Below are 15,531 nucleotides of genomic sequence, written 5' to 3'. Positions count from 1 at the left end.
TGGCAGATTGTTTCCAGCGTCGCATCTGTTTCCGTGATGAGACGCGATTTAACCCGATTAGCTGTGTAGCCTAGCCGCAAGGCCTGGATGCGATTCAGGCAGAGATGGATGGACAAAGGGAGAAAAGGTGAAAGGTCAGCAGTGGCGTCCAATGTGACACATTTTTTCTTTTTCTTTTTTTTCTTCTTTTTTTTTGCGTTGCCCTCCTTCTGTCCGGCTCGCTTTTCATTTTGCGCTCAGGCGTTGTACTCGACTGCCACATTTTGTTAAAGATAAAGCAAAGGATTTTTGCTCAGTGTTCCCTTTTGGGTCTCTGTGTATACACACTAGCTCGAATTTATCGAGTATTTTTTTTTTTGGGCCACACGCACACACACACACACGTCTAAACATCCAAGCACCACCACTCACTTGCCTCCCGTTTTGGTCATGTAGGGGCAGTGGCACTCACTCACTCACATTGACAGATTACTTTCCTAATGGAATTTAATTATTTATCCCTTCCTCGTGGCGGTTTAGCCAGGAAAAGACCGACAGCAGCAGGAGGCAGCAGGGGAACGACAGGACCGGAAGGTGGGAAGGAGGAGGAGGAGGGGGGGGGGGGGGGAGTAGAAGAGAAATGGGCAAGGGGAGGGGGGGGTGCTCATTTCCTTGTGGCGAAATCTGGACCACCTCACATTTTTTTTCGGTTCTCTTGTCAAGCGGGGGAAAAAAAAAAAAGATGAATGGATAATGGCTGCCCAATTAAGATTTTACAACTCATCATGTCTCATTCTCAATTATAAAAAGTTAAGTGTGGAAACTTGTTCGGTAGCACCGCTTGGAACGTGTGGAGAAAAATTCGCTATTGCCAACGGTCGACTCGATCGACACGAAATCAAGGTATGACAATACGACAGATTTTTTTTTTCTCTCTTTGACTTTAGTGTGTTTTGTGCCGCAAAGTATTAGCACAAGAAAGCATAAATCCATCAAATCATATTTCACCTTCCTCACATGGCGAGCCAACCTGTTGAGTACTTTCAAAGACCTCAAGACATCACAAGAGTGTCTTACATCTTCTTGCAAGAAGAAGACGGGCTTATCTTACCTGCAGCCGCGGATATAGCCAAAGAAGTCTTTGATCGATCCACAGCGGATAAACTTAAGCCATCCGTCAGTCATCCAGATAATGCCAGACGATATCAATGATGATATGATTTTTTTTTTTTAATTAACGCAAGCGCTCATTTTAGAACTTTACGAACCAAAACATACCGTAGCGACTCCCATCAATTTAAATTACGTCGACCATTGTTGCATTTCCCACTTGAGAAGAAAAAACTGAAATTGTTGCCGGTTTTGTGTGCCAAAAAACATGAAATTCTAATTTTGGTCAGATCTTGACCAAACATCTCATGTGTGATAAAAGTCCTGCCCCGAAGAGATTCATGTGCCACTTTCCTTAATTATAGTGCCAACTGATGCTGACAGGAAAAGTCTAATGACAGATGGCCCGCATTAATCTCTTCCCTTAAGGAATTTTATTCAAATGTTTTGATAAATAGGAAACTGTTCACCGGTGTCTTCATAAGAGACCAAATATATAAATGTCAAAACGTTTTGTTTCAATTTCCTTCCAAATTTGCCCTATTTTATACTTCAATGTGCGACAGCCAGTTTGTGCCTCCCTCTCTCTGTATCTCTTTGACACGCACACCTCCATCATTTTTCTGACATCTCCTCAGCCTTTCTTCTCGCCTCGTCTGGAAACGTGTTTCTCCCTCCTTCTTTTCTTTTTGATTCCCTTCTCTTCCGCCGTCTTCCTGCTGCTCCCTCGCTCTCACTGGGGATCCTAATTAAGCTTGGCTGCTCTTTGATGTTGTCGCCGTGGAAACCGTCACCATGACGAGGCCGGGTCTGCAAACGCGCGCACGCCCTCACTTGAGCGTACGCGCACACACGTAATCGACGGTGGTTGACGGAGAAGCGAGAAGCGGCGTTTGACCCTCCGGCCTGCTCGATGGCTTCCCCCATTGGCTCCAAATGAGTGCGTTTGCGCACATGTTAGCAGCATGCACACGCGTGTAGCTAGTTGGAAGACACATTTCCTGCTGAGCCATCTCCCGCTTTAATGATGGACTATTGGCCGTGCATCCATAGGTGGTCTTGGCAGCAATGTGCCATTCATCATCTCATAGCTTGCAAAAAAACCCCCAAAAAAAACCACATTTTCATTTGTTTCCCCGAAGAGAAAAAGATGCTAAAGCTAAGAAGCTAAAAGCTAGTTTAAAAAAAACTAAATAAAAACTCAATATGCTAAAGTTAATGAGCTAGAACCTAGCCTAAAAAAAAAAAGATGCTAAAGCTAAAAAGCTAGAATCTAGTTAAAAAATAGTTAGCTAAACTTTGTTTATCATTAACCTTTTTGTTTACTTTTCAGGAATATAAACCAAATGCTTGAATAAAGAACAAAAAGCACGTGCTTAGATGTTTTGCCACAGGGATGTCAATTCCCTCTCGCGTTGCATTTATTTTTATAACCGTTCTCATGTCGCCAAGAGTCTTCCGCTCTATAGCACGAGTGGGAAAGTCCTCTGAGAGCCATGCTACTTTTATGAAATAATATTATGTAAGATGTGTTTGTGTGTTAACAGAGACATAATTTTTTTTTTTTTTCACGCAATTTGACACCAGGAATGCCTCTAATTTTTACTTGTAGTCTGACTCATACTTCTGTCTGATTCATAAAAACATTCTAATACTTAGACACGCAATAGCCTACCAGGGATTGTGGGGAAAAAAAAAATATTTAAACCCCCAAATGATTAGCAGATGTGGCAAACTGCCACAGTCATAGCGCCAACTATTGGCAAGGAAGACTTACTTCATTTTTCTGAAACCTTTCCTTGTAACGGCGCCTTTCATAACAACATCAAGATTAGCACAGCAATTAGCAACAAAAAGGTCCAAATACCGCAGGGGGAGTACAATTATACCAAAACGGTCACGGCGATCCCTTCTCGGAGCGTATCGAGATAAGCAGCGCTTGTTATTTTTATTTTTGCTAAGCAGCCCCGACGCGAAATGACTCGGCGAGACTTGTGTGTTGTGCTAATGAGGCCTCAGCCAGGCTGAATAGACGCCGATCAAGAGCCGTTTAGCCCCTTAAAAATAGCCCGCGCTGCCTTCACTCATCACATCCATCACGTGTACTGATAAGTGGACTCCTCTCCTTCGCATCTCCGCAGCTGTTTGTCATCGACAACGGGGCGGACGACTGGCGTATCGCCATGACGATGGAGAGGGTTCTGCTCATCGCTCTGGAGCTGCTGGTGTCGGCCGTGCACCCGGTGCCCGGCGACTTCAAGTTCCAGTGGCGGGCGCGGCTGGCCTTCACGTTCGTGCCGTCGCAGGCCGAGGCCGACCTGGACATGGTGCTGAGCGTGCCCATGTTCCTGCGCCTCTACCTCATTGCCAGGGTCATGCTCCTGCACAGCAAACTCTTCACCGACGCCTCCTCGAGGAGTATAGGGGCACTCAATAAGGTCAGATATAAATAATATATATTTTTTAGAATCACAGGATGTCAGGATTTAAAAAAAAAAAAAAAACACAACAACTTCAGAAACATGTAACTAGTACGTGCTCATCACTTTTTCACCCCCCCGCCCTCCTGCGAGAAAATGATAAGGTCAAAAATCTCTTAAGCTCAAATGAGATTGGTGTTCTCCTCCATCCTTCCAATCACACGTCTTTCTTTTGCACCCACCAGAGACCTAAGCTACTTGGAATCCCTCATAACACAATATGAAACGAGAGCTTGAGATGGGAGCGAGATATTACATGCGGCTCAAATGGGCCATGAAAAGAAAAGATCGAAGTAGTGCCAAGACGTGTCTGAGCCGTGCAGTAAACGATCAGTGTTGGATTTTAATGACGGTAAATGATGATGACAACGTTTCGAACGACGCAGTATGTTGTGGAGAAATTCAGTTTTTTTGGGGGATTTTTCTCTAGTGAAGTGAAAAATAGGTGAGGCTGCAATTTAAGTGAATGTGTTAATAACGTTGAGATTACCCCAATTGCCAGAGGAGTATCATTTGAAAATGAGTCAATTAACCAAGCTACTTTTTAAGGGGGGGAAAAAAAAATCTGTAAATTAGTTAAATTACTTTTTCAAAGTAACTACGGCAACACGTTCCACTTCACATAAGTTATTTTTTGCAGAAGATAAAGAATAGATTCCTGTAAGTATTGTCTGTCTTCATGAGTTGCTGCACAATTTGTGTTCAAATATTTGTTGCTTAAAGAAGCTAGGTACATTAAGTTTATTTCTTTTTTGCGACACAATTTGCAATTCTCTCCGTTTTAGTGCTCCCTTGACTGTAAACTGCTTTTCTCTTACAGCTCTGGTGCAGAAATTAGTCACATGACTTTGGTAACAAATAAATAAACCAAGATATAAAACAAACAAATGATAGCAAAAATGAAGACGCTATTGGGATTCAGCCAGCTCAATTATTTTCCCCTTTTGTATCTCCAAGCAAAATGACTGCATTGTTCACAAGGTCACTCCAAGACACTCCAAGTCATACCATTAAAGCAAATTCATCCACGCCAGCTGCCAAGAAGGACAAAGGCTTCAAGCTGTACATGTCACATTCGATTCATGACACATAGAAATGTAACTGGAGCTTGTATGTGGCCGCTTTTTAAATCCAAACAACTGTGACCAATATATTTTGCACAATATTGTGCAGTTGTACTAACAAGCGTGTGGGGATGTGTTGCAGGTGCATTTTAACACGCGCTTTGTCATGAAAACGCTCATGACCATCTGCCCCGGGACGGTGCTCCTGGTCTTCAGCATCTCTCTGTGGATCATCGCCGCCTGGACTGTGCGTGTCTGTGAGAGGTCGGTACTAGCGTGCGTGCGTGCGTGCGTGCGTGCGTGCGTGCGTGCGTGCGTGCGTGCGTGCGTGCGTGCGTGCGTGCGTGCGTGCGTGCGTGCGTGCGTGCGTGCGTGTCGCCAGAGTATGTCGGTTGCATCTGATTGGAAGAAAAAATGAAATACAAACGCAATGTCTCACCTTTGTTGATGAACAAGACTGACATTTTCAATAGCAAACTTTAATAATAATAATAGTAATAGTAATATAATAAGTATTATTGTAACATAAAATAATAAGTATTATATTATTTTTATGTTATTATTATTATTGTTTATATATTTAATTGTCTATGTGTACTATGTACATATATATTATGTACATGTATAAATATATGTATATATAATTATGTATGTACAACATAATATAGATCTTCACAGCCTAGCTGACAATGTCATGGGAGGAGAAAGTTGGTGAGGGGTTGGTTATTATGTAAATGAGCTGCACGGCTCCACAGAGGCAGTTATGGGCCCAAGGCAATCTCGGTCATGGGGCCCCGCCACATCCGTGTGCTGAAAAGATTTTTAATGTTAATAGCCATTTTCCATAACCAAAGTCTGAGTGAGGTCAAACCCTAAAACGTCATTAAGCAACATTAAGCGTTTCAACTGATTTAATTATGACATTGTCACCATTAAAAAAGATTTAACCTGCGTTAGTTTTGACCAAGCTTTTTTGTTTTTCTTTTATCTGCAAACCTCTTCCATAAAAGATTTAACCTGCGTTAGTTTTGACCAAGCTTTTTTTTTTTTTTTTAATCTGCAAACCTCTTCCATTCAGAATCAAGTCTGAGAAGATGGAATAGTCCATTGCATGAGTACAGGCGGGCGATCATGATAGATTTTACATCGATGATCGATGATCCGATTTGTTTTCGCAGCCTTGCCGCTGCATCATTTTAACTTGTCGTATGGCAAAAACAAAGCAATACAGAGAATTATTCATGGCTTAATAAGCTTATTTAAATGCATAAATGCCCTGCTGCTGGGAAGCCCTCTTTTGGGTGGCATCCAACTTTAATTGGCATCGCCTCTCCTTTGTAAGCCCAACTAATGAAGGTTGACAAAAGCGGGTTCCAAACTGCGAGCGAGGCGACACTTTGACGACCTGGTCGCAAAAGCGCTCGAGCAAACATTCCAAGCTGTCGTCGACTGTTTTTCCGATAAATATTTTTGACAAGACAACATCGTGTCCGATTTGCGCCGGCTCGGTTGCTACGGTAACAGTGTTGGGAGTGTATGTGAGCGTGTGTTTGTGTAGAGAACGCTCATTGGAGCCAAATGAGCCGTGGCTCGACATTGTATTTCATTTAGGGCACGCGCGCCGGGTTTAATCCGATACTTTTTAATGTCGGAGTTTTCCCAGACGCATTTATATTTATTTGCATTGTTAAGCATTCATTAACCGCTGTCAAATAAATAAACAAGCTCCCCTCCAAAAATATGCATGTGATTGTGCAGGTACCATGACTCACAAGATGTGACCAGCAACTTCCTGGGAGCCATGTGGCTGATCTCCATCACGTTCCTGTCCATCGGCTACGGAGACATGGTCCCTCATACTTATTGTGGCAAAGGAGTTTGTCTGCTCACTGGAATCATGGTGGGTACAATGCCAAACTGTACTCGTAAAAACGCTCCGATGCTACAGCACCGATACCACTTGAGCAAAATTATAATATTCACTGGCGTAGAATCGTAAAATCTGCGACTGAAGCTTAGTTGAAATGGTTTTCAAATGAAAAGTTGAATCTGTATGCAGTACGTCGCCCCCTGGAGGCCATGACGCACACAACAAAAACTGCACAGTGCGCTCTCGGCGCTGTCCTTGCCTCGTTCAAAAGGTCAACAGATTACAGCGCACTTTGTCCCCGGCCTGAGAAATTCCGCTGTTCGTGTAGCACAGAAGCACCACCACCATCGCCGTCCCCCCCCCTTGTCACCGCCCCCGAGCACCCTCTCGAATTAGCCTGCTCCTGCGTGTTTGTTCGTAGGTGCACAAACAAGAGCGAGCCCATTAATGTCCTCATTGCATAATGAAGGTCCCACCTTTCCAGGGTGTCACATCCTCCCACTTGCTGCTCCTCTCTCTCTCTCTCTCTCTCTCTCTCTCTCTCGCTCTCTCTCTCTCTCTCTCGCTCTCTCGCTCTCTCGCTCGTTCTAGCTTTTCCTACTTATCACATTTCACTTCCCTGGCTGTCCATCTCCTCCTCCTCCTCATCGTGACTGCGCTGGGCTCCATGTTTATTTCTACCCAGGCGTTTGTTTCTCAGTGTCCCATTTGAACACTCTGGATTTTTAAAAGTTTGTCCCAAAAAAAAAAAAATTGTCTGTCTGTTTTGAATGATTCCGCAAGGTCAGGAAGAGGAATGAAGATTGAAATGAAGCATGCAACCTCTGATTGCTTCCCTCAAAGGACATTTTTTTTTCCACATGGAGACTAATCGAGAGACACGGCACAGCGCCTCAATTGGAGATGATGCATTTTTTAATATGTTAGCTAATCGTATTAACGTTCTGAATGACATTTAGTTCTCCAAGCCCGTCAGCTGTCGTTCTCAGGAGCACTTTTTTTTTTTTTTACAGAAATGCAAATGCTTTCAAATCCATTTACTTCCAAATAATTGTAGCGACTTGGCGATACTTTGGAATTTGCAGAGAGAAATTGTCGAGCTATTATTTATAAAGAAGACAATTCGTGCTAAGTACAGTGAAAAGCTTATTTGATCATGATCCCCTTATATACGCTAAAGAAAAGTATCAACTTTAGTTTTTGCCAAACTTCTTTGGTGTAGTACACTGATTAAAACGATGCAATTAAATCAGCAGGGAGCTTTTGTCAATTAAAACTGAATCTTATTAGCTTGGCAAAGGCTAAACGTTTGATAGCGCTCTTGAGTTGATTGAGCAAACAAAAGAAGAATTGAGACTACCATGCTGGCCTGCGTCCTCCACACAGCACTGACACACACACACACACACACACACACACACACACTTAAAGAGGACTCCCCCCCACACACACACAGCACGCGCTCTCCTCCCCTGTCGCACACAAAAACCCTCATCAGACTTTGCCGAGTGTTTTATTTTCACTGCTCATCAGAGGAGGAGCGTTGGAGTGCGCCAGGGAAAATGGCGTTCGGAGGTGAAGCCCTCGCCATGAAAAACAGGTGACACTTTGGGTGACAGCTTAAGAGAAAGAAAATTGATTCCTTTGAATGATTCTAATGAGTCTGAACGGAGACAAGTCTCCCGCTTATTACTATGGCAACCGGGAGAAGATGATGGACTGGAAAAGTGGACATGTCCAATGTGCGGTGCATTTAAAACTAGGGTCAGGGTTTCAAATGAGGTTTTCAAAAATATGAAAAGATTAAAAAAAAGATTATGAAGATATTGTTGCGTCACACAATCAACTTTAGCTTTCATGATGAAATTTCAACACACATATCCAAATGTAGCTGATCTTCACAGCCCGGCAAAAATGTTCCGATTGACTCCTTGCGGCGTATAATTGTGGCGCAGATGGTAATTCCCCGTTCCCTGACAGCGAGGTGGATGGGCAGAGCGAGCGAGCGAGGGGAAATACTCCCAAACAAATCACAGCGGTTCGCTTCACGTCAGTCCGACTACGGAGATTGGATAGGGAAACCCCGACGGAATCCAACAAGACTCCCACACACTCCGACTCAAAACGCACGCCGACAACAAGTCTCGCATCGAGCAATCAACGCCGTGCTGATTCGGACCGCGGGGCGCAATTGCTTCACGTTGCGCCGCAGCAACTGCCGTATAAAGTTCACCGAGGCTTTGTGGCTTTCCATCGGCTTACATCGTGTTTTATTCATGTGGACGAGCGGAGCGACACGTCCACAAAAGTCTGTTGCATTTGACTGAACTTGGGCAAAGTTCTTTTCGGGAGCAAACGTCTTCTCCGTGTGCTTTTCTTCTGGCGTTGCGAAGAAGGACGAGGCGCCCCCGTACATTTTCATTAAAGGCGCTTAATCTTAATTCGTTGCTTATCAAGAGATACGTGACCTCATTAACATTGCCTTCCTTTGCCGCCGTCATTCCACTTCCTCCAGGATTCATCCTGCCTTTGCCATTTGTATGCACTCGCAGCGCTTCACGCTCTTTATCTTTGCCCCCCCCCCCCTCGCTTTCACGGCCCTCCCTCACCATCCCTACTGAAAACAATATCTAATCCGAAGGTTTGTTCCCTTTCCCCGCTCAAGGGCCTCCCGTCGGCCGACTGACACGGCGTAATTAAGATGGGGCGGTGCCTCCATGAAATGACATTATGAAGCGTCAATCTCCGAGGTTTTTTTCCAGCGCGCGTTGTCTGTCACATATTTGAGGAATATGGACGGTGGGGATCATGGAGCAGATGGATTGCAAGTTAAAATAGACTTGGCTTGCCTGTCGACATGAAGCATTGCGGATATGGAACGGAACTCCCCCGACCTAATTCAGTTTGCTCTCTCTCTCTCTCTCTCTCTCTCTCTCTCTCTCTCTCTCTCTCTCTCTCTCTCTCTCTCTCTCTCTCTCATCACTTCTGTCTTGCTTATGTTTGTGTCCCCTCTCGGGGTCTCAAAGTCAAATTTGCAACTGACCCGGTGTTATGCCTCGCAGGGTGCCGGTTGCACGGCTCTGGTGGTTGCCGTGGTAGCCAGGAAGCTGGAGCTGACCAAGGCCGAGAAACACGTCCACAACTTCATGATGGACACCCAGCTCACCAAGAGGGTGCGTAAAAAAAACATCTCGTCGTGTTTGTTTCAAAGAATCCGACAGGTTCATACCGATTGACAAAAATCCCCCCCCAAAAAAATAAAGCAGGAGCATTTGTTTCATCGTCTTTGGGAAAAGGTGCAGACCTTCACATTCGAATGGACGGTACACTAAAAGCAGCAATATTAGACATCATTCGAAAGTCATGTAAAAATTCCGGAAATCGTCTGTGACTCGCTGGCGAATGGACCGTTGCCATCTTAGCTGAGCGAGTGGTGAATCGTATCATTCGGTGGATTCGTCCCTGAGTGATTCTAAGCGTTTGCTCCTCACGGGAATAGCCCGGCATCCGTTTCTCCAAGTTAACGACTAATGTTGAGAGTCAAGCCACAGGAGCGCGTACACGTCTCCCATTATCCTAACGGACTGGACACATAAAAGTAATGAGAGGAAGGGGAGGGGCTGAGTAAATGTGCCGAGTAGGCTAAAAGTTGCCGACCGTAGGATGGGCACTTGGAGATCGCTTTCCAACCCACGATGTGTGCACAGAAGTGTTGGATTTTTCAAGCTTTAAAAAAAAAAATATGGCGTCGTTATCAGTTTTCAGGTGAAAAAAAAAAAGGTGCCGTTTGGTGGGGGATTGACGGCTTGTCCTTTTGCTGCGCCTCTTTTGCCCTCGGTAACAACACGCGACAGGGCTGTGTTATTTTACAGAGTGGAAGCAATAAAAGGTTATCTCTTCGGAATTTGCCTCGCCAAATGTCTGACTGTCTTTCCATCACTGAGCTTTTTTTTTTCCTCCACTCCGCCGCTGCCTCGCTTGGGCAAGTGTGACATTTGTCTCTTTTACTGTAAAATCCCGTCCTTCCTTTTCAATGTGATATCTTTCTGTTCTTTGCTTTTCTCCCCCCCCCCCTTGCCATTTGGCCTCCCTTTTCTTGCTCTCCGGGGCCTTTTCAATTTTTCATACAATTGAAAGACCCATGTTTTAAAAATAGCGGATGGTATCAAATATGTAGAGTACGTTATGGCAAGGGGGAGGGGGGTGATCAATGACTTGATGGACTCAAAAGCAGATGAGACGTTCGCCAAGTTGTCCGACGTGTTGGACAATTTGAACAGTTTTTGTTTCAATTCTCATATTTTTTTTCATATTTCTTGAATAAATGCAAGTTGTTGTTTTTTTTTTTTTTTTAATGAGCTCTCAGCCACTTCCGTCATCTGCTGCTGGAGATTATACAGTGAGCAGACAAAAAAAAAAAAAAGAAGAAAATCCACCCAGAGCCATTTGTAATACATTTGAAGCATGTCTAGGCTTTTTAAGAAATACAAATACTTGCTTTTCTGGCTAGGGTGTAATGACAACCTGATTCACATTGACCTCTCAAGTATTTTGTCTGCATATTGATTATTTATTTCTCCCCCCCATAGCAGAAATGTCATTGAATTTAAAAAGTGACGTGATCTCAATTAACACACTCCAGGAGTGTTATGTCAAGTGCCGCGGGTGTTCGGTGTGCTGACATTTCCTCGAAAGAGTTTTTCCGGGTTTACGCGGCGGTAATTGTCTCCTGCCCTCGATTACTGAGCGGCTAATGATTGAAGCCGTCGTATGCGCATTGATTTACATTTCTCCCTCATAGGCGTAACACGAGAACACAATCACTCAAGGCTATGATGATGATGAATAATGCAACAATAGACTCCCCCTGACATCCTGTCCATCTTGCGCACGTCGTACACGCACTCCGGGAATTACACCGCGCAATCTACTTTGGCGGCGCGGTGTTCCCTTTTTAATGGATGAACACGAATGGCTAGCCAATTAGCGGACACCGTGTCCCGTCAACCATAGTCGCTGCGGGGATGTGTGTCTTGTGGGGGGAAAAAAAAATAATAAAATCTTTTCTTACTCCATAAAGCATTGTGAAGATGCTCTGTACAGGAATTTAGCATAACACTCATTCGAGGGAAGACTTTGTTTAATAGTGCCGAGAAAGCAAATTACTACTCTGAGCTTGAACACACCGCGGAGATACTCATGGGCATGTATTATTGAGGAGCTGCCACAGTGATCACGGGGGATTGCCCGAAGCAATTGAGAGTCAATATGGCAGCTCTCTTGGAAAATGATCACAAAAAGTAGTTGGACCATTCTTTACTGTAATTACTGTAAAAATGGTCTCCGATCAACTGCAACTCACGGTGACATCAACGAGAAGCACATTTTTCTTCAATGGAGTGTAATCGGATTTAAGATCTTATTTGATAATAGTTAACGTGAGGTTTTAATTGCTCATGGGAGATATCAAGACTAGTATCAAAGGCTCGTCTCTCTGTTTGTTGATGATGACGGCGAGCTAAGCTAACGCAGTTTCCTCGACTATCCCAATTAAAAGCAACAGCGATGCACAACTGTCTCCATTAAAAAAAAAAAAATGTCATAATGTTCTTTTTTTTTTTTTTTTTTATCTTGTCAGGCAAAATTTGGCTGCTGGCATGAAACGCCGACGAATTCGTTGCCATTGGAGAACAAATATGCCGCGATACAACTCGCAGTTTAAACCATTAGCCAAATGGGGCATTCCCCTGAGATAGCTGCTGGCTTTCACTCCATAAAAAAACAACTTTTGAGGCCCAACACCTCCCTCCCATCCTGGAGGTGATCGGGAAACTAACTTTTTAATTGCCTGTATGTACAAACCAAGTCTCAAGAGTGGCCACCCACCAATCGAGTGTGAAATTAGGCGGCCATTTTGTTTCCCCTGTAAAATACAGATAATCTCCATAAACAATACATATTTTTTTTTGGAGCCTGTGTGGACATCAAGATTATTTTTTTAATAAAAAATTAAAGACTTGATTTAAAATTACACTTGATTGAAAGAATTAAAGATTTAAAGACTTTCTAGAAAAGTCAAACCTGAGACCTCTTTGTTTACGTTTTTGTCCTCTTCACCTCATTCGACACTCCCACACGCAGGTCATTATGGCGGAAAGGGCCAAGTCCGCCATAGTGGTAGTGATTGATTAAACCTTCTCAATCTGGCAAACTCTCAACGCCGCTTGTTGTGACACATTTCCCATGTACCTGACATAAGGTGTGCAACGGAACACATCTTTGACCCAGATGGCACCAACACGGCTCCCCATCAACCAACCATATGCCGCCACTATTGCTTCGTTAGCTCCTGTTTACTTTCCGGTGTATTTTCACATTCCATAGTCGATATTCAAATTCATCTCAATTGCCCACAAACGGATGAAAACAAAATGCCCTTGTCGCGTGGGTAAAATGCTGGGAAAAAAAAAAATGCAGTTGCCCTTGGCAACGTGCTACATCTGTGCCTCTCAACAACCCCTTTTACGCTATCAGAAAATGTCAGCATTTTTTTTTTCCCAGGGTCTCTCTTCTGTATTTCCGACACGAAATTGTCAACCCAGCAATGTTCCACCTTTGACTCCGAGGCGGAACGCCACCTTTTGAACCGTGGGATGCTACAAAGCGATTGTTCAACAAGTTTTGCCTGGCGTTGATGTCATCAAGCATCATTTGCACAATATCCAGTCTCCCAAACAAAAACAAAATTCAAACTTGAAGTCTCGATTAGGCCTTCTGTATGTTTTTTTTTGCGTGACTTCCTAGGTGTCATTGGAAATTACGTGTCGTGTGTGTGTAGCTTGACTGCAGGGGACGGGGGCTGATTAGCCAAGCTGCCGGGGGTCTTTTGTACTCCTGGAATTGAGGGAGAGGGGGGGTATAATTGCTCTTTGTTGAGCGCTCAGCTTCTCTTTGAAGTCTCTCATTCAATTGGCGTCTTTCTCCATTGGCCGCTTGTCTTCACTTGTCCCTGCTGCAACGACCCGCTGTTCACCACTTGGCTTTTCTTGTAATTACACGGCAACCTTTTATATGCGTGAGACATGTTCCACATACAGATATGGTCAAAGTGTGTCACAAGACCATGCAATACATCGGATATGTTGATGTTTCTATTTTTAAGAAATTTTATTTAAAAAGTGTTTTGGACTAGACTTTTATCCTAAAATAGTCTACAACAAAAAAAATGTGTGCGTTATAAAAAAACAAAAAAACAAAAAAAAACTTCACATGCATCAAGAAAAAAAATAATAAAATCGATTGGCGGACAAACCTGTTGCAAGGGTAACCTGTTGCTAATGATCATGTGTGTGTTTGCGCGTGTGCGTGTCGTCTGGGAGCAGATAAAGAACGCGGCGGCCAACGTGTTGAGGGAGACCTGGCTCATCTACAAGCACACCAAGCTGATGAAGAAGATCGACCACTCCAGAGTTCGCAAACACCAGCGGAAGTTCCTGCAGGCAATTCACCAGTGAGAGCCCTCACTACTAACACACGCCCACACACACACACACACACAAACACACACATGCACACTGATGCTACCTTTGAAATCCCTTGCATCCACCCCCGACTTCAATGAATCATCGTTCGCAAAAGGTTCATCCAGTCAAATACACTTGTGGCTAATCAACATGCATCTTGCTATTACAAACACTTTGATCATCATATGTAATCTGCACTGGAAAAAAAATATCGTTGAATTTACTCAACTGATTTTGTCAAGTGGTTGCACAAAATTAAATCTGATTTTTTAAGAAGATGATTCTTTTTTTTTAATTATTTATCCGGATTCAGATTAATTTATTTTGAGCAACCACGGCTGGTGCTAGATACTATCAATCCATTTTACGGTATGATTACGGTATGATAAAAAAATATATATAAATATAAAAAAATTGTTGAAATATTTTATTTTACATAATAAAAAAAATGCATTTGAACAGGGGTGTGTAGACTTTTGATATCCCTTGTAGCATTTCTAACGGTGGTCTTCTGCAATAATTTCAAAGTGCAGTGACATATAATCAGTCAGCACTCGATTGTAAAGGCCGCATGATTAATTATTCCAAATCACGCTCATAACTTTCCGGTCAAAGTTGTGTTCTGAGAACTCACCGGCTCCTATTTATAATTGCCTGGCAAGATTATTTTCAAAAAAAAAAAAACTAATTGTATTCCCTTTTGTTCATTTCCCCAAAGGTTTCATTATGCCTAAGGTCTCATCCTATGAAATGCCACACTCTTATTTATTCCTCCAGAGCTGAAATATTTGCTTGTGTGATTTACAAAGCCGTTAGAGAGGGAAAGCACACGCTGTGCCCCAATGTTTGCACACTGGCGTGTCCAGACACAGGTAGCGACAAAAGGTGATGAGGGCCAAGGTGACTGTGACACAGTCTTGTACTCGCTGAGCCGCAATTTGGTGGGACTTTCCTTGCATCTCAATGTGTGTGTCTGTGTGTGTGTGTGTAGATTGCGCAGCGTGAAAATGGAGCAGAGGAAACTCAGCGATCAGGCCAACACGCTGGTGGACCTGTCAAAGGTGGGTCGCGTACCGCCGAGCCTCCGTTAATTGACACGTTTAGAAGGGTTCCTTGTGTGCAAATGGTGCCGTTGCCATGACGACCGGCCTGTTTGTCTCTCCTTAGCAACCGCAACGAGTGTTGTGAAGCAGGGATGACTGAGTGGGAATGTGAGGAGAAAGGAGAAGAGTGTTTTTCTTTTTTGTTCTGCGACCGTGGGTGTCTGAGTGAGCGTGTGATCTGACATAAGTGTGTGTGTGTGTGTGTGTGTTGTGTGGAACCTTTCATTCTCTGCTTTCTCACAATGTTCCATCCAGAGACTTCCCTCGAGCCTCCTCTTTATTCTTGCATACACTCCATCTCGGACATCCCTCCCTCCGACTTACTCACTCCTCTCAGGCAACCTATTTTTACTTCTGCTCCTTCAAACCCCCTTCCAGCGTTGTGTTACAATCAAACAACAC

At 43.7% G+C, this 15,531-nt stretch overlaps 1 protein-coding gene across 4 annotated transcripts in view; it reads left to right on the top strand.

Annotated features, from left to right (window-relative positions):
• The window catches only part of kcnn3 (potassium intermediate/small conductance calcium-activated channel, subfamily N, member 3), a 38,649-nt gene that overhangs the window by 17,244 nt on the left and 5,874 nt on the right, over positions 1 to 15,531 (top strand). For all 4 annotated transcript variants that reach the window (XM_085918751.1, XM_085918750.1, XM_085918749.1 and 1 more), the window contains 6 exons: positions 3,231 to 3,527; positions 4,776 to 4,897; positions 6,392 to 6,533; positions 9,566 to 9,676; positions 13,886 to 14,013; positions 15,018 to 15,087. In XM_085918751.1, coding sequence (XP_085774877.1) covers positions 3,231 to 3,527; positions 4,776 to 4,897; positions 6,392 to 6,533; positions 9,566 to 9,676; positions 13,886 to 14,013; positions 15,018 to 15,087 — 870 coding nt within the window. The remainder of the gene's footprint in view (positions 1 to 3,230; positions 3,528 to 4,775; positions 4,898 to 6,391; positions 6,534 to 9,565; positions 9,677 to 13,885; positions 14,014 to 15,017; positions 15,088 to 15,531) is intronic.

Source organism: Syngnathus leptorhynchus, chromosome 8 (genome assembly GCF_054491065.1).
Source record: "Syngnathus leptorhynchus isolate UIUO chromosome 8, UIUO_Slep, whole genome shotgun sequence".
Lineage (NCBI taxonomy): Eukaryota > Metazoa > Chordata > Actinopteri > Syngnathiformes > Syngnathidae > Syngnathus > Syngnathus leptorhynchus.
The sequence above is the reverse complement of the archived record's forward strand: the minus strand, read 5'-3'. Positions and strand labels throughout refer to the sequence as shown.